This window comes from Panthera onca, chromosome D3 (genome assembly GCF_046562875.1).
Source record: "Panthera onca isolate mPanOnc1 chromosome D3, mPanOnc1 haplotype 2, whole genome shotgun sequence".
In the NCBI taxonomy this organism is placed as follows: Eukaryota; Metazoa; Chordata; class Mammalia; order Carnivora; family Felidae; genus Panthera; species Panthera onca.
The window spans coordinates 39,455,317-39,473,023 of NC_138350.1; the positions used below are offsets into that span (position 1 = coordinate 39,455,317).

The window sequence follows — 17,707 nt, forward strand, 5'->3', positions numbered from 1 at the left end:
AGATCCCAAGTCAGGAGAAGAGCTTCTTAAACACGTGTGACGACGGGGCTCCTGGGCCTCGGGCTCAGGAGATTAAGCATCTGACTCTTGGTTTTGGCTCAGGTCATGGCCTCGTGGTTGGTGAGTTCAAGCCCCACATCAGGCTCTGGGCTGACGGTGTGGCCTGCTTGGGATTCTCTCTCCCTCTCTCTCTCTCTCTTTCTCAAAATAAGTAAAGAAACTTCTTTTTTTTTTTTTTTTTTTTTTTTCTAATGTGTACTGAGAGGCTGGATAAACGTGTCAGGAACAGGGGGAAGGAAATCCGAGTAGATGGCCCTTAGCGTTCCTTTTAAATCACATGGTCTAGTTCTCTACTGTCCAACATGGTAGCCACTAGCCACAGGTGGCTATTTAAATTTACATTAATTAAAGTGAAATAACACAAAATTCAGTTCCTCAGTCACAATAGCCACATTGCTAGTGCTCAGCAGTCACACGTGGCTGGTGTTTACCCTATGGGACAAACAGATATAAAACATTCCCATCATGGTGGAAAATGCTATTGGACAACACTGCCCTAGTTGGTTTTTTGTCTGTTTTAATGTAATGACTTCTACTAGACTTGGGCTTTGCCAAGGGAAGGTAATGTCCTGTTGTGATACCTCCTTGCTTAGAGGTGCCAGAACCGGCCAATCCCGTCCCATTATGGCCGGATGGGCGAAGGGAGGCACAGGGAGTGAGGGCTGTCCTCCACTTACTCACTATGTGCCATTAAGTAAGCCACTCCCACTCATCGTCTAGCTCCTCCTCCTTTGTAAAATACTTACCACGTGGAGTTATTTTGAGGAGTAAATTCTATAAAGGAGCTCGTTTTCAGTAAGGAAAACCAACTTTTCGCTAGAAACATGACATCTAGTCTGGGATTTCACCCAGAGTTCACCTACCGTTTCTTAGTCACTCGTTATGGGTGGGGCATTGTGCTGGGCACGTCACACAGTTTCCCTTGATCTTCCCCAGGCCCCTGGTGCTGTCCCATCCAGGACCTTACTCTGCTCCTCCTCTCCATTTTGTACTGACTCACCATTAGCCCACCAGGCAGCACCTAGAATAATATTTCCACGCACACTCTTGGAGCTGTGGGCTGAAGCTCTCTCTCAGACAAAGCAAAACTTTTCTCCTACTCACATGTATTTGTAAACTATGACGTCCTGGCACCTCTAGGAGCTGCATCTGGGTGCAAATAGATCCAGAAGTTGACAATGCATAGGAATATGTGCCACAGCCAGTCACACAGCTGGTACCAGTCAGGCTCCCCGGTTTGCATCATGGCTGCACGTGGGGCACTCCTCACCTTCTTCCGCCTTTGATCAAAGGGCAAGATCTTTCGGGAGAGTCCCTTGGAGTATTCGTATCACCGTGAGTTATCAGGACAGTGTTTACTTTAACCCCATTCATCAATGGGGCACCTGGGTGGCTCAGTCGGTTAAGCATCCGACTTCCGATTTCATGATCTCACGGCTTGTGAGTTCGAGCCCCGAGTCGGGCTCTGTGCTGACAGCTCAGAGCCTGGAGCCTCTTCAGATTCTGTGCCTTTCTGTCTCTCTCTCTCTCTCTCTCTCTCTCTCTCTCTGCCCCTTCCCCGCTCACACTCTGTCTCTGTCTCTCAAAAATAAATAAACATTAAAAAAAAAATTTAACCCCATTCATCAAGATGGGTCTGACTCTCACACCTTCCCACTGCATACTAAAAAAATAATGTACCAATTTATGGGTGTCAAGACTTGTGCACACCATTCTAAATTATAAATATAATTACCTATTTAGATAACAGGCAGGAGTCTCATGGAACAATAACCACAATGTACTTTTTAAAGTAGTTTTCTGTTTTGAGGGAACTGGCATTACCTGAAAAAATATGCTGTCTCGCCTCATTTGTTTCTTTACCAAACATCAAGAGCCCTATTTTCCCATATTGCTCTCTGAAAACAAGTGTTCTTTGGCCGTCTTCGGGGCCTGGAAAGAAAGATTGCTTCAGCCCAGCAGGCCAGAAAAGTGCCATGGGTGGCAGGCCAGTTGGAATGCTTGCTTTCCAGAAAAGACCTTTCTAGAAAAGCTTCCTAAGGCAGAACTCCTTGATGCAGACCCTGAGAGGAAGAGGGTTTCCAGGCCAGGAGCATCTGTGGGTCATGGGGCTGAGGCAGCCCGGCAGAACGGAGGAATAGTTTGGCTGATGGCTGAAGTAATCCTACCTTGAGAAGACCCCTTGGTGGGGTGGAGGCCTGGGTTGGGGGTTAAGGAGAACTCAAATGAAGAAAGTCAGGACACGCCCATCCACGTACTTTAAGTGTTCTTAGCCTGGGTCTGTGGACATTTAGACTATGCAAGAATGTACTCTAAGGAGTCAGTGAACTCCAGAACTTAAAAAATTAAAGAGGAGAGCTGTTTGTGTTCATCCTGCTTGGGAGAAAAGTCCCAGGTTTTATCATGTCTCCAAAAGAGATAAAGAGTCACTAACAAGTATAAGTTACTATATCATAAAAATTGGGTAAAACTGAGTAAAAACTTAAAATGCATGACTTTTCCTTTTTCCTTATAACAGTTCATTAGAAAAACCTCTTGGGGGCACCTGGGTGGCTTAGTCGGTCGAGTTTCCGACTTCAGCTGGGGTCATGATCTCGCGGTTTGTGGGTTCGAGCCCCGCAACAGGTTCTCAGCTGTCAGTGGAGCCTGCTACAGATCCTCTGTCCTCCTCTCTTTCTGTCCCTCCCCCACTCAGGCTCTCTCACGCACTCTCTCTCTCTCTCTCTCTCTCTCAAAAATAAATAAACATTTAAAAAAGGAGAAGAAGAGAGAAAAAACTTTTTGATTTGAGGAATGTGCAGTTTTTAAAAAGTTGTTATTGTGGATGCACATTACCTGAGATAAGTAAGTCTTGTGTTGGAACTTAGAGATCCTATTACAAAGTTTGTAATAGGATTTATTGTAAAGGAGCTTTTCCTGAGTGATCAAGTAACAAAAAATAAGGATTTCCCATATATAAGTTTGAAGCTGAGAGGAGAGAACTCAAAATTTTGTAAAAACAGCACCTACTCTCACAGTCTAGTGGAACTGTAGACAGATAAATACAATTCAGAGCGAAGTTAGAGGCATAGATACTTGAACAAAGAATATGGGGGCTTAATAGGGAGAAGCATTTCAAGCTGGGGTTTAGAAAGAAAGGATAGAGAAGAAAGACTTCTCCATTTGAAATGCTTTCTCTCTGGAGCTTTGGAGCCAGAGAGCTGTGCTCAAACCCTGTGTTTACTGATCGTGCAATTTTGAATGAGTATTTTAAACGCTCAGGTTCTCTGTAACATGGAGTTAATAACAATACCTATCATATAGGGGGGTTGAGAGGATTAAGTGAGTTAATGTAATGTAAAAAGTGTAGAACAATGCTTGGAAAAGGGACATTATGTAATGCCCCAATCAGTGCTGTGATTTGCATTAAGCCTAAATACTTGGTGGGAGCAATGTGAACCGAAACAAGAGAACAGACTTAAAGGCACGGCAGAAATCTTGCTGTTAGAGATCACAATGTCATTTAGCCAGGTTTTTGATGAAATCCTAAGTGTTTTAGTTTCCTGTCCCTGCTCTAACCGGTCACCACAAACCTCGTGGCTTAAAATAACACACCCTTATTATCCTATAGTTCTGGAGATCACAAGTCGGAAATGGATCTCACCGAGCCAACGTCAGAATCTGGTCAGCAGGGCTGTGTTCCTTCTGGAGGTTCTAGGGGGCAATCCATTGTCCTGCCTTTTCCAGCTTCTGGAGGCTTGCCGACATTCCTTCACTCCTGGCTACGTCTTCAGTCTTCAAAGCCTGCAATGGCATCACTGCTCTTGGCTTCTGTGGTCAGGTCTCCTCCTCCGACTCTCCTTGCCCCTCTCTTTCCCTTTCAAAGACCCTTGTAGTTATGTTGGGCCCACCCAGGCAACCAAGGATAATCTCCCCATCTCAGGATCGTGAACTTTATCACATCTGCGAAAGTCCCTTTTGCCACATAAGGTAACATCTGCACAAATCCCGTAGAGTTAAGACGTGACCATCTTCAGGGAGCCATGATCCTGCCTGCCGCACAGTCTGCCACCTAAGACACGATATATTTCTTAAACCTAACCGTTTTTTAAACTTTGTATGAAAAGTGCATGAAATCCTCCAGCCCGTGCGTTATCAGCTAAATGAGATCACTGTATACATGCAGTATTCCCCAGATACTTCTTTTATATGGAGATAGAGCGCTCAATTTTTGTGTCTGTTACATTATTTTAAACTATTAGATCATTTAGACTATGAAGCTATGTTAGTCTATTTTAAACTATTTAAACTATTTTTAACTGTTGGGGCTAGCTTCCTCTTTGCCTGTGAATTCCATATTTGCTGCTTCTTTTTCACTTAAAATGCTTATTATTCCCTACAGTAAAACACCAATTCTTTATACATTTGAAATCTTCTTCCAATATCCATAAATGTAAACGCGTACATTTTATACATTTGCAATGAACGCGTTACATATATTTTTGCCTTTTGTGGCACATGGTACAATTTTTTTTAATCTTTATTTATTTTTGAGAGACAGAGAGACAGAGTGTAAGCGTGAGGGGAAGCGGGGGGGGGGGGGGTGCTCTATCAGCACAGAGCCCAACGCAGGGCTCCAACTCACAAACCACAAGTTCATGACCTGAGCCGAAGTCTGACACTCAATGACTGAGCCACCCAGGCGCCCCCATGATACAATTTTTTATTTCAAACACTGTGAGCACTAAGTATATGTTAGGCCCTCTGTTAAGGACTAGGAATACAAAGTTGAAAAGACATGACTCCTGGCCTCAAGGGGCTCTTACTATAGTGGAAGGGGGTGGGATACTGATGATAAGAATTTTAAAAAGGAGAAAACACTATTAAAATATATAGAATTGCCTAGATTTGGATATTGAATGACTGAAGTGTCAGGAAAGAAAGAGTAGAAATGATGACCAATCTATGGTTTGAAAAATTGGGTGCATGTCATTACCTCCAATTGAGACAGGATAATGGTGGCGGGGAGGGGGGGCAGCAATGGGAGGAGCGGCGGAATAAGTTTAGATGGAGAAGATGATTTTGTTCTAGACATTTTGAATAGATAATCTGTCTGCAGAATATCCAGTTTAAGATGTCCCATAGGTAAACATTCATTTATTCAAATATTACTTGGGAGGTTCTTAAAATAATCCAGACGAGAGATGACTGTGGTTCAGACTAAGGTAGAAGGAATAAAGATAGAGGGACTTCAAGATAATCTTTCTACCTGGCCTTACAGGTGTCAGGTTGGTCAAAAATCCTCAGGTGAGGAAGATGGAGAAGTGGAGGCAGCTGAATGTATGATTCTGGAGTTCAGGAAGATGTCAAGATCAGGGAAAGTTTCATCAAGGTTATCGCATAGAAGGTCGAGCCAAGTTTGAGAGTGAATGAGATCACATTGGAGCATGTGTAAGTTAGAAGATGAAGCAGTACAGGCCGGTTTCCTGGGCTGCACAGACGTTAAATCACAGACGTGAAGCCAAGGGAAGCAATAATAAAGAGCCAGAAAGATAGAAAAGATAAAAAGGAAATCAAAACAGCATGGAAGCAAAGGGAGAAGGGGATTTCAAGAAAGGGAAAGTTCAGCAAGGTCAGCTACCAAAGAGTGGTCAAGTTAGGCAAGGAATAAAAAGTCTACGGATGAATCTGGCAATTAGGAACTAACTACTGGATGTGCCAGTAGTTTCCCAAAGCGATAGAATAAATATAATTTTGTATACATTTGTATGCATACGAATGCTTATCGTTTTAATAAATGCTTATTATTTTTTTTAATTTTTTTTAACATTTATTTATTTTTGAGACAGAGAGAGAGAGAGCATGAACAGGGGAGGGTCAGAGAAAGAGGGAGACACAGAATCCAAAACAGGCTCCAGGCTCTGAGCTGTCAGCACAGAGCCCGACGCGGGGCTCGAACCCACAGACCGGGAGATCATGACCTGAGCTGAGGTCGGACGCTTAACCGACTGAGCCACCCAGGCGCCCCAAATGCTTATTATTTTTAACGTCACTCATTTTAATGAAAATATGCATAGCTATTGACGTATGCTAATACACCATGGTCAGAATATCCATGTCTCTGTTATTTAGCGTTTGAATTTTTGTTCAGTTTTTCACCGTTATGAATAATGCCATAAATATCTTTTTCAATAAGATGTGGGAGCTTTTTTTCTGGTTAGCCTTTCCACATGTTATGCACTGTTCTTCAATTCAATACCAGAAGTACAAGCAACTCTTAGTATCTTAAGATCATCTAAATATTCTAATTTGGAATAATTATTCTGCGGAGACTTTCACTCCGTCATTTTCAGATGGAGATAATCACAAATGTCTGGACTACTGTCTAACCTCAAGTGCACACTTCTAAAATGAGCATCTCCTTAGCAACTACATGCTGAAACCCTCTTTATGCAGCAGTATAACATATAATAATCTGCACCCGAATCCCTTTTCTGTCTCTACAACTGCAACCAATTTAACACCCATTTGTAACAGGTTTCTTCACTTTCAAATGACTAAAGTAATTTCCCACCTATTAGCTATTTTTGTTGACCTCACTTCACTAGAGATCCTCAATCTGAGTTTTATTTTAGCAATCACAATTCTCTCATCTAATTAACAAAAAAATTGGGCCATTGCCTCAGTGGCCTGCATCCAACCTTATTTTGACTGGCAATTTTCTAATAATATCTCACTGTCCTTTCCACCCCCATCCTTAGAATAGCAGTTTTTGTTTCATGGAGTTCATCCTCTCCCCAGTTCTCTTTGCCCCCGTTCTCTTGTTTTTTCTCTCTTTTGGTTTTTTTTTCCTTTCCTCTTCTTTATTTAGTAACATATCCAAATCTTTTACTGTTCCAAATGCCTCGGAGAGTATCAAATTATTTATTCAGTGGAAATTCCTAGAATTAGACTAGCCCAGCCAACGGGCATGCAAAATGTTAAGGATTTTTATACATATTACCCATTGGCGAAAGATTATCTGAATTCTCACCCAGTACCTGTGTCCATTCCTGACACCTTTGTAGAAGATTCTTCCCTATTGCAATACAGATCCTCCTCCTTTAGCCTGGATGTTAAGTGCGAGGTGAAGTAAATCAAATGACTCGTTCACCTGGCAATTCTTCAAACACTTAATGATTTATTATTTGTCCCTAAGTCTTCATGGCTCGCTCTTCAAAAGACCTAGTTCCTTCATCAGTTCTCTGAGAACAGGACTTTTCAGCATCCCAAGTGACAACTCCTATCTAGTTCCAAGAAAAGCAGCATCCCTCTTAACTTGTGGTATAGTTATATGAGCAACATTTCAGTTGAATTCGGACTTCACAGCGTCCACTGAAGATATCTGGACACGAACACTCTATCAGTGTGCTAGCTTGTCTGGCAGCCGTGTCAACCTGTCTTGCACTCAGGTAAAATTTGTGAGCCAGTTTTTCATAGAAAATCGTGTTGACGTGTTTCTCCCACCCTGAACTGTGCACTTAAATGACTTGACGTTATGTAAACTACCATATGTATCTTTATTAAATGTCACCTTATAGGGGTGCCTGGGTGGCTCAATCGGCCGAGCCGCCGTTCTTGATTTCGGCTCAGGTCGTGATCTCATGGTTCGTGGGATGGAGCCCCACATTGGACTCTGTGCTGAGTGTGGAGCCTGCTTAAGAGTCTCTCTCCCTCTCTTTCTGCCCTTCCCCGACTCTCTCTGTCTCTTTTAAAATAAATTAACAAGCATTTAAAAAAAGGTCACCTCATAGATATGAATATGTCTTTCCAGGTTAGAGGTACCCCTCCCTGTTGTGCAAGTTGTGCACTATTCCAGGAAACACCATTTATATTGATACTTACTTTGGTGTTATTTATTTCTTACTATAATTTTCCAGCAAATACAGTAGAATCTTGAGGAAGGCATAGCTTGCTTCCAATGTACCTGCCTGCAAGTGCCATTGGACTACCAAAAAGAATGTTTTTTTTTTTCTGTCAAAATGGAGAATACTAAATCTGAAATACAATATTTTAAATGGTTTCCCAAGATGTGTTATATTGTAAATCTCATAATAGTGTCTAATATATCATCATCAAAGTTGATAATTAAAAAATGTTCAGAATAGGGCCCAAAACAGAGGCTTATGCATTCAACTGCAGACCATCCTACGGTTTTTCATGAAATGATTTCTATACCATATAGGGAAAATCATTCAACCAGTTATAAATCTCATATCCAGTCTATACTTCCTTATTATGTTTAAAAGTTTTTCATTTTGTTAAATGATACCAATCTGTTCTTTGTACCTGTGAGCTCATTTCTTTTTAAAAAATCAGGGGCACCTGGGTGGCTCAGTTGGTTAAACATCCAACTTCAGTTCAGGTCATGATATCACCATTTGTGAGTTCAAGTCCCACACAGGGCTCTGTGCTGACAGCTCAGAGCCCGGAGCCTGCTTCGGATTCTGTGTCTCCCTCTGTCTTTGCCCCTCCCCCCTGCTCACACTCTGTCTCTCTCTCATTCTCTCTCTCTCTTAAAAATAAACATTAAGGGGCGCCTGGGTGGCTCAGTCGGTTAAGCGGCCGACTTCGGCTCAGGTCATGATTTCGCGGTCCTGGTCATGATCTCGCGGTCCGTGAGTTCGAGCCCCGTGTCAGGCTCTGTGCTGACAACTCAGAGCCTGGAGCCTGTTTCAGATTCTGTGTCTCCCTCTCTCTGACCCTCCCCCGTTTATGCTCTGTCTCTCTCTGTCTCAAAAATAAATAAACGTTAAAAAAAAAAAATTAAAAAAATAACATTAAAAAAATTTTTTTCATCAAGCATTATGGGGGAGGTTTATAAAGTTAATATATATTTATTGGGGAGATTTTTTTTTAAACTACATAAGAAAATAAAGATCATAGAAATCACCCAGAGATAATCACTGTGAATCTTTTTGTGTTGTTGCTGTTCTTTAAAAAATACTGATAATATTGAGCAATCTCTGAATAAACTCACTGAAGAGAAAAAAAGAAAGCATCATATAAACACCATTAGGGATGTAGAAAAGAACAAGGATACAGGGGATATTAAATCTATCACATGAATAGAATAGAAACAGATTTCATACCAATATATTGGAAACAAGTGGATAATCTTAGAAAACTAAATTCGTCAAAATGTAATAAAAACAGAAACCATATCCATGGCAGTTTAAGAAATTGACACATTAACTTAAAATTTACTCAGAAAAAAAAAAGACCAGACCCAAAGGTTCGAGGAAACTTGCAAGGAAGGGGTAATCCCTGTTATATAAAAATTCTTCTGGAGATCTGAACAAAAAAAGATGCCAAGTTCATCAAATTCATTTTAGGATTTAGTATAATCTTAGACAAAGGCAGTTTGAAAAAGGAAACTTTTAATGCAATTTGTTTACAGTGAACTTGATGTAAAAATTCTTTAAGTTTATTTATTTATTTTGAGAGAGAGAGAGAGCGTGTGCACAAGCGGGGGAAGGGCAGAGAGAGAGAGAGAGAGGAAGAGAGAATCCCAAGCAGGTTCCACCTAGGTCAGCACAGAGCCTGACACGGGGCTCAATCTCACAAACTGTGGGATCCTGACCTGAGCTGAAATCAAGAGTCAGACACTTACCCAGGCGCTTCTGATGCAAAAATTCTCAATAAATATTTCAACAAAATTAAATAATTATAAATAATGTAAAATAACATGACCAGATGGGATTTATTTGGTAATGAGAGGGAAGCTTAACATTAGAAAAGATACATACTTCACAGCATTAGGAAATTAAAGGAAAAAACTACAGGATTATCTTAATGTATGCATAAATTATATTTTGTAATATTCAACAGCTACTCATGATTTAATTAAAAATTATGACAAATTAGAAATAGAAAAAAATCCTTAAAGTGTGTCTGACAGGAACTTTGTGTAATGTTGGATCATCCCTTTTAAATCCATGAAGAAGGTGGATTTCTTCTAAAATGTACTGAACTAGGTTTTGGCCAGTTATTTCTATTTCTACTTTTATTTTTATTATGTGCAACTGAAATATAATATTACATTTGTCTCAGGTGTACCACATAATGATTCCAGATTTATATCTATCGTGAAATGATCACCACACTAAGTCTGATTAACAGTCATCATCACGCGTGATTACAAAAAAAAAAAAACGTTTTTCTTGGGATGAAAACTTTCACGATCTAGTCTCTTAGCAACTTTCAAATATGCATTGCAGTATTGTTAACTATAGTTACCCTGCTGTGCATTACATTCCCAGGACTTGGGTATTTTACAACTGGAAGTGTGTACAATTGATCTTTAACAATTGCATCCACCCCCAACCCTCTGTCCCTGGCAACCACCAATCTGTTCTCTGTATCCAGGAGCTCGCTTTGGGGTTGTTTTTGTTTTGTTTTGTTTTTTTAGATTTCGAAATCCATCCATGCTGTTACAAATGGCAGCATTTCCTTCTTTCTATGGCCAAGTAATATTCCATTATATGTGCACCACATCTCCTTTATCCATTCATCCACCAGGGGACACCGATGTCGTTTCCATATCTTGGCACTTATAGATAATGCTGCACTGAACATGGGAATGTTAGCGATTGGTTCTTTGCTGACATTTTTCTGTTGACGTCATGCCTGTCTATAGCTTGTTCCCTATTATTTTCCCCCTAGAAAGGCTCATTTGAGCAATATAACCCAAATTCCTGCCTGTTCAAAGCTATGTTTTCACTTGAGTCTTTATACTTGAAGGAGAGCTTGACTGGATAGAAAATTCTTGGCTTCTGCTTTCTGGGCTTGCTATCTTATAGATAGATACTGCTCTCCTATGTTCTGAGGTTAAGTGTTTCTGTGGGTTATCTGATCTCAACCTCATTTTTTCTCCTTCAACCTGATTTTTATCTTTCTGCCCAACTGCCTAAAGGGTTGTTTCCAATAGTTTCTCTGAGATATGTCTTTATGTTGATCATTCTGAATGGCTTGTCACTGATAAAATGGGTACCTTTTAATTAAATCAAGTTGAGCCTTTTTTATTTCAGCAGAACTTTATTGAATTATATTTTAAGTTAATTATATTATGCTATTACTTTGATTTTCTTCTTCAGAATTACAGCCATCCATATGTTGGATAGATTTCCTTGCTTCTCTAATCCTTCTCTTTTTATCACCACTTCCCTGCTCTTTTCCGTTTTTATCTTTCCTGTCCCTTCATTTACCTTCCTTTCCTTCAGTTCTGCCTGTTCCTATGTCACATCCTCCAGCTGTCTACAAGCAACCTTTTCTGGTATCCTCATTTCTTCCCTGAGTTTTTATAATTCTTCTTTGTGATCTTCTTTTATAGCTGTAATTGCTTCATTAATTATGTTTTGACTTTGGGGTATGCTTCCAATCTTCTTTGTGGCAACATCTTTTCCCAGTGCATTTTTGTTATTTACTCTTTTTTACATTCTTTTTTTTTAATGTTTATTTTTGAGAGAGAGCACACGTGCATGCAAGCAGGGGAGAGGCAGAGAGAGAGAGGGAGACAGAGAATCTGAAGCAGGCTCCGCACTGTCAGCGCAAAGCCCGACGTGGGGCTCAAACCCACAAACTGTGAGATCATGACCTGAGCCTAAATCAAGAGTCAGATGCCCAACCAACTGAGCCACCCAGGCGCCCCTTTTTTATATTCTTTATAGTACCTGTATGTGTATTCCTTTTATGTGACTCCTATCTGAATGAGTTATATTTTCCTAGAGAATCAGAAGTTTCCTTCAGAGGGAATGGTGGGCAGTAGTTTCCCAAGAACCAAGGGCTGCTGTTAGCAAATCGCTTTGCTGTTGCTACAGTTTAAACTGTTTCTTTATAATATGATGCATCTATGGAGTCACACATCCTCCAACTCTCAGACCAAACCTAGTTCTTTTCTCCTTCAATTACTTCACATGGATGACCTCACAGGCTGCCTGTTGTATGGGGACACAAAGGATACAGTCATCTTTAGAAAGAATTGTTCTGGCCCTTAATGAAAGCTGCCCACTTATACTCCACCACCTACGTTAGTTCCAGACCTTTCCATGGCTTTCCTTTCACACTGAGGTCCTCACTTTGGATGACTGTGTATTTGACGGAGCTCCGCTGCACCCAGGTCCCCCTCACGCCTCTAATTTACCTGCCACATTATTGTGACTTCCCTCCTTGGCTTTCCGCTGGACTCCGACTTTGGAGTTGGCGCATTTTCTGCCGGTTTTGCTGAAAATATGATTTGTGGGCTTCTCTTCGTTTTGTTGTGCTGCTGTTTTTGTTCTTTGGAATGGATTCCAGGAGGAGAAGGGAGAAAAAATTCAGTTTCTGTGAAAACCAGTCCTGTTAATATTTAGAAATATTTTCCTGCTCTTTTCTTTCTGCAAAAATGAGTTTGCATAAGAAAGCTCAGAGTATGTGTTTACCTATCGACCAAGTTGCTTTCCTAACATAAAAATAAAACTAAAGCACGGTCAGCTTTTCTTACTAACTTCTTCATAAACCCGGGCCGTTTCTCTTCGTGCTCAGAGACCTTCTATTTAACAGCCTATTCTAGGATGATGTTGCCTTGTAAGTTCAAGCCTATCGAGCTGTTATCTTTTGGATGATTTAAAAGCCTTCTCTATCTTTGTCTTTTCTACTGCACTTTCTTGAACAATCTTTAAGATTAGCTACCTGGATTCTGGGGTCCTACCAAAAGTTCTTTGAGTACATAAAGATATCATTTGCCTGGGCACAAAAAGTTAAGCTGAGTGTTTTCAGGTGTGTCCTCTTTTTTATTTAAATTTTTTCTAATGTTCATTATTTATTTTTGAGAGAGAGAGAGAGACAGAGTGCAAGAGGGGGAGGGACAGAGAAAGAGAGAGAGAGAGAGAGAGAGAGAGAGAGAGAGATGGAGACACAGAACCCAAACCAGGCTCCAGGCTCCGGGCTGTCAGCACAGAGCCTGATGCGAGGCTCGAACACATGAACTGTGAGATCATGACCTGAGCCTAAGTCGGACACTCAACCGACTGAGCCACCCAGGCACCCCTAGGTGTGTCCTCTTTTTAAAAAGGAAAATATCCTTATTGAGAAAATCAATTTATTAATCTATTAATCTAGTAAATCTTATGATATTTTAAATTAACATCCTGCATGCTAATTTTCTAAGCAAAAGGCATGTGTTTGACCAATAGTGGATCTTCATGCAGTGGTGACATCAGAGCCATGTTGACCAGGGAAAAAGAGAATGATCAGATTTTATAATTAAGAAGAATAGCCCTGACTCCCAACACAGAACACATGCTTTAAATTATTTTGCTAGTAGCAATATACTGTCATCACCCTCTCACCACAGCCTGCCAACTTCAGAGCTCTTTCCTTTATTCATTCAAGAAATATTTATTAAATGCCTACTATTGCCAGGCCCTGTGTAGTTGCAAAGGGTACAGTGATGATCAGAAACAGACATGATCCCTACTCTCATGCTCCTTCTTGTCAGTGGGGAAATAAATATTACTAAAATCGATTGCACAAATAAATTTAAATTTACTACTATGGCAAGGGCTCCTGATGAACTGTGGTGGGAGCTGTCCCTTGTCTGCAGTCAGGGCTGCCCTTTCCTTTAGTGGGAGGAATTGGCAGAATTGAGCTTCCCACAGGACTAGGGCCCCTACGGATTCTAAGGGATTGGGCAACTGGCATTTCTTAACACTACATAAACATCTTGCACCTAAGACAAGACTGCTGGGTCCCTAACGCCCAGAATGCTTATTCCCTGCCTTTCCTCCTTGCAATGCATTCCTCATACTTGTCTTCTTAGGAGAGTGACCAATGGGGAGGTAGATCTCTCCATAGTTCGTTTAACGAAGAGACTCAATGGAAGCCAAGTCTCTTCAAAGATGCCAAGAATGTAGTGGCCCATGCACCTTCTGAGCCCACCGCTCACAAGTACAAACCCATCCCAAGGGACCACTTTGCTCAGTACCTGTGAAGGAGATTATGATACTCTAATAACGTACCGACAGAACTTCAGAGAAGCACGCCCTAGGAAGTGATGACTGAGATTAGGTCTGAAGGAAGAACTAGTCAATTAGACTATGAATCAAGGGAATCATGCAAAGGCAGGAAGAAACAAAAGGGTCAGAGATAAATCTAGTGTGGCTGGCTCACCAGGATAGTGCAAGAGGAGGTCGGGAAGATATGCAGCACTATGTCATTCAGGGCCCTGGGGTTGTGCTTAAATTTTGAATCTTTATATCCTCACTGTTGTGTGGAGGAGGGTAGAAGCAGGGAAAGCTGACATTCGCTTTGCCTTCTGAAAACATCCCTTTAGATGGAGTGAAACGGTAAGAAACGTGGAAGAAGCCACGAAAGGTAAAATATACATCCCAAGTGAAAGATCCTGGCGGCTGGGACTAGGGTGGAGATGGTGATATTGAGGCAAAAGTTGGATAATTTCCAGAGATTCCAAATCTATAGGACTTGGTGATGCAGAGGGAGAAGGAAGTGTCCAGAACGGGACCTATGTTTCTGACTTGCATGGAAGATGGTGTTTCCATTCCCTCAAGTGGGGACTCTGGTAGAGCTTCAGTCAGGAGTGGGCAGCAGAGCCAGGAGGAGAAAATGAGCTTGATTTGGATGCTCCTGTGGATGACGTGCTGTAAAGTATCTAAGTGAATGTGTCAAGGACCTGAAGCTCCTATGGGAAAGTGGGAATGAAAACATAAATTTATGAGTCATCTGCATACAAGACGTTTTCCTGGAATCCAAACTTCTCTTCCCCATGCTTCTTCTTCTACATGTAACATCTTGTAGATCATTTTCTTTGATAGAGAAAATGGGAGAGCTTGAGAGCTCGATGTTTTGTCCTCTTCCTCCCTCCTCCCCACTGCTCCTCCTCCTCTTCCTCCTCCTTCATCATCATCTGTTATACCGTTATACCATCTGGACCAAGCCTTGGGATTATCTTTGTTCTTCTATTTGTTCCAGTTTATATCTTTTTAAAAGGCCTCTTCTTAAAATTGTTTTTGGATTTTTTTTTTCCTTTAATTTTTTTTTTTTTTTTTTTGGTTTTTAGTTTTTGGTTTTGTTTGTTTTTGTTTTGTTTTGTTCTGTTTCATTTTTTTAGTGGGCTCCATCCAATGTGGAGCCCAATGTGGGGCTTGAACTCACGACCCTGAGTTGAAATCAAGAGCCAGACCCTTAGCCAACTGAGCCACCCAGGCGCCCCCATCTTGGTGCAATTCTTACAGATGCTCATCACTTACCTGTATTCATCCTTGATGGAAAACTCATCTCTCGTGTATGAAACAAGTTCCTTTAATGGGAACACTTCAAAACCCTCCTTGTACAATCTTTCTTGCTTTTTATTCTCATCTAGGTCATTTGATATCATCTCAACAGAATTAAGAGTTGTGATCCTGTTTTCCCTCTTGAATCATCTGCCCTTATTCATCAAAAGCAAGTCTGTCCCTATTCTCCTTCTATTTTTTCCTTTTCCTCTTTCTTCTCTTTTTCCTCCTCTTCCTTTATTGTCATCCTCCCCCTCTCCTTCCTCTTCCCCTCACTCTCTCTGATTTGGGGACTTTTTTCTTTATTGAAAATTAGCCATGACTAAACATCAACACAAATGGTCCCTTTGGTCAGGTCTATAGCTCATGAGTCCCCAAGGGTTTCCTACATTTGGCATTATCCTCAGTGCCCCCTGGCCCATTTCTCCCCATCTACTTTCTGCAGAATTTACTTTATATGACTAATTCTTATCATTACAAACACTATATGGCAGTGTTTCCATGGCAAATTAATAATTTTATTAATATGTTTATTGACGTGTAATTTACCAACCATAAGATTCCCTTATTAAAAATATAGAATTTAATGGTTTTAGTATATCCACAGAGTTGTGCAAACATCATCACAACCTAAGATATGGACATTTTCACCACCCCAATAAGAAACTCTATTTATTAGCATTCTCTTCCCCGTACTGCTACCCTGTGCCCAGGGTGACCACGAATCCACTTTCTATCTCCATAGATTCTGCTTATTCTGAGCATTTTATATAAATGGTATCATATAAGATGTAATCTTTTGTGACTAGCTTTTTCAATCAGCCTACTATTTTCAAGATTCATCCATGTTATAGCATATATCAACACTTAATTTATTTTTAATGCCAAATAATATTCCATTGTGTAGATATACCACATATTTTTAACCATTCGCCAGCTGATGGAAATTAGGGGTGTTTCCATTTCTTGGCTCTTGTGCATAATGGTGCTATCAACATTTGTGTACAAACTTTTGTGTGGACACATGTTTTCATTTCTCCTGGATATTGAAGTATGAGTCATATGGTAACTCTGCTTCACATTTTGAGGCAAATCAATCACTTAATTATTGCTTTTCCTTTATCATTGCTCACTAGAGGCAGCTATGTTCTTATTAATTCAGGAGAGGAGAGTTTTAGGGTCTGGTTTTGCAAGGTGACAAAGACAAGAAAGGTTTCAAAGTCTTTAAGCTAAAATTACTTTGCTCAGTCATGTTGCCCTTGTCTGTTGATAATCTTGGACTTGTCTGGCTGTTATGATGGCACATTTTACTTGTTAAAGCTGGATTTTAATAAATGCTCAAATTCTATGAAGTAAAACACCTGGGAGAGGACACTGATTGCAGTGTCCTTCCTTTGCTCATCTGGGAAGGAGACGTACTCTTGTGTTTGCCCAAGGGTTTCTGAAACCGGTTTAATTGGTTTGAAGAAAATTAAGGAATTATTAAAGAATATGACTTATTTTAGGTGAATTTGATATTCAGGAGACAGGTATCTATTCTTATTTTACTGTTGGAGCCCTAACGTCTCTGTCTGCATTAGCTATTAGAATGTTGTATCCAATTTATATGTGTCTGCATACTTATCTTCAAAACTGTAAAATGCATCTGTCTTTCCATCGCTAGTCAGACAAGCCGGTATTCCTTTTTTAGAAAATTGCGGCGATCACTCCCCCATGTGTATTTCTCCTTGACAGAATACACATTAGCCACTGTGTGTGCTGCAAAGTGAGCCAATAGCCTAAGAATCTACCGAGATAATGAAAGATAGCAACGTAATTTTGCTGGGATGGTGAGTGTGCAAGACTCTACAACTGCTATGCAAAACTGCATGGGCTTTAAAAATCTACACTGTTTACTTGAGTGTTATTCTTGAGTTATAAGATTTGATTTCGTTAGTATCTTCATATGAATGAAAATGTAAAGTTGCAAGTCTAGAGTTGTGAGCCATGGCCAACCACTCCGCACCTCCCAAGTTCTGTGTTTACTGCCTTACTCACCCACTTTGCGTCGGCAAATCATAGAGAGGAGCTAACTGCTCTCAGCTGCACTATACCAAATCAAAGCTGAGATGAATAATGAACTTAATTTTCCATAAAGACATTCTGTTTGGCATTTCAGCTAATAAGGTAAGCTAATGGCAATTCTGGGCTCTGGAAAAGAAAATGAATAGTCTCTTTGTGTTTGATTTCTGTGCTAATCCATAATTTTTCTTTTAACATGCTGGAGTGAATTTCATGTTTCACGATGTGTGTGAATTTGGGATGAACAGTTTTATAAAGCGTACCCCCGATGCACCCTTTTTGGTTTATTAGGTTGCTTA

General features: G+C 40.5%; 1 protein-coding gene across 17 annotated transcripts in view; it reads left to right on the plus strand.

Annotated features, from left to right (window-relative positions):
• The window catches only part of DLGAP1 (DLG associated protein 1), an 892,830-nt gene that overhangs the window by 580,779 nt on the left and 294,344 nt on the right, over positions 1-17,707 (plus strand). Inside the window, exon 1 of one of the 17 annotated variants that reach the window (XM_060613351.3) lies at positions 17,235-17,513. The exons of the other annotated variants lie outside the window; for them this stretch is intronic. Coding sequence (XP_060469334.1) covers positions 17,463-17,513 — 51 coding nt within the window. The 5' untranslated portion in view covers positions 17,235-17,462. Of the gene's footprint in view, positions 1-17,234; positions 17,514-17,707 lie in introns of those variants that run through there. 17 annotated transcript variants of the gene reach the window in all.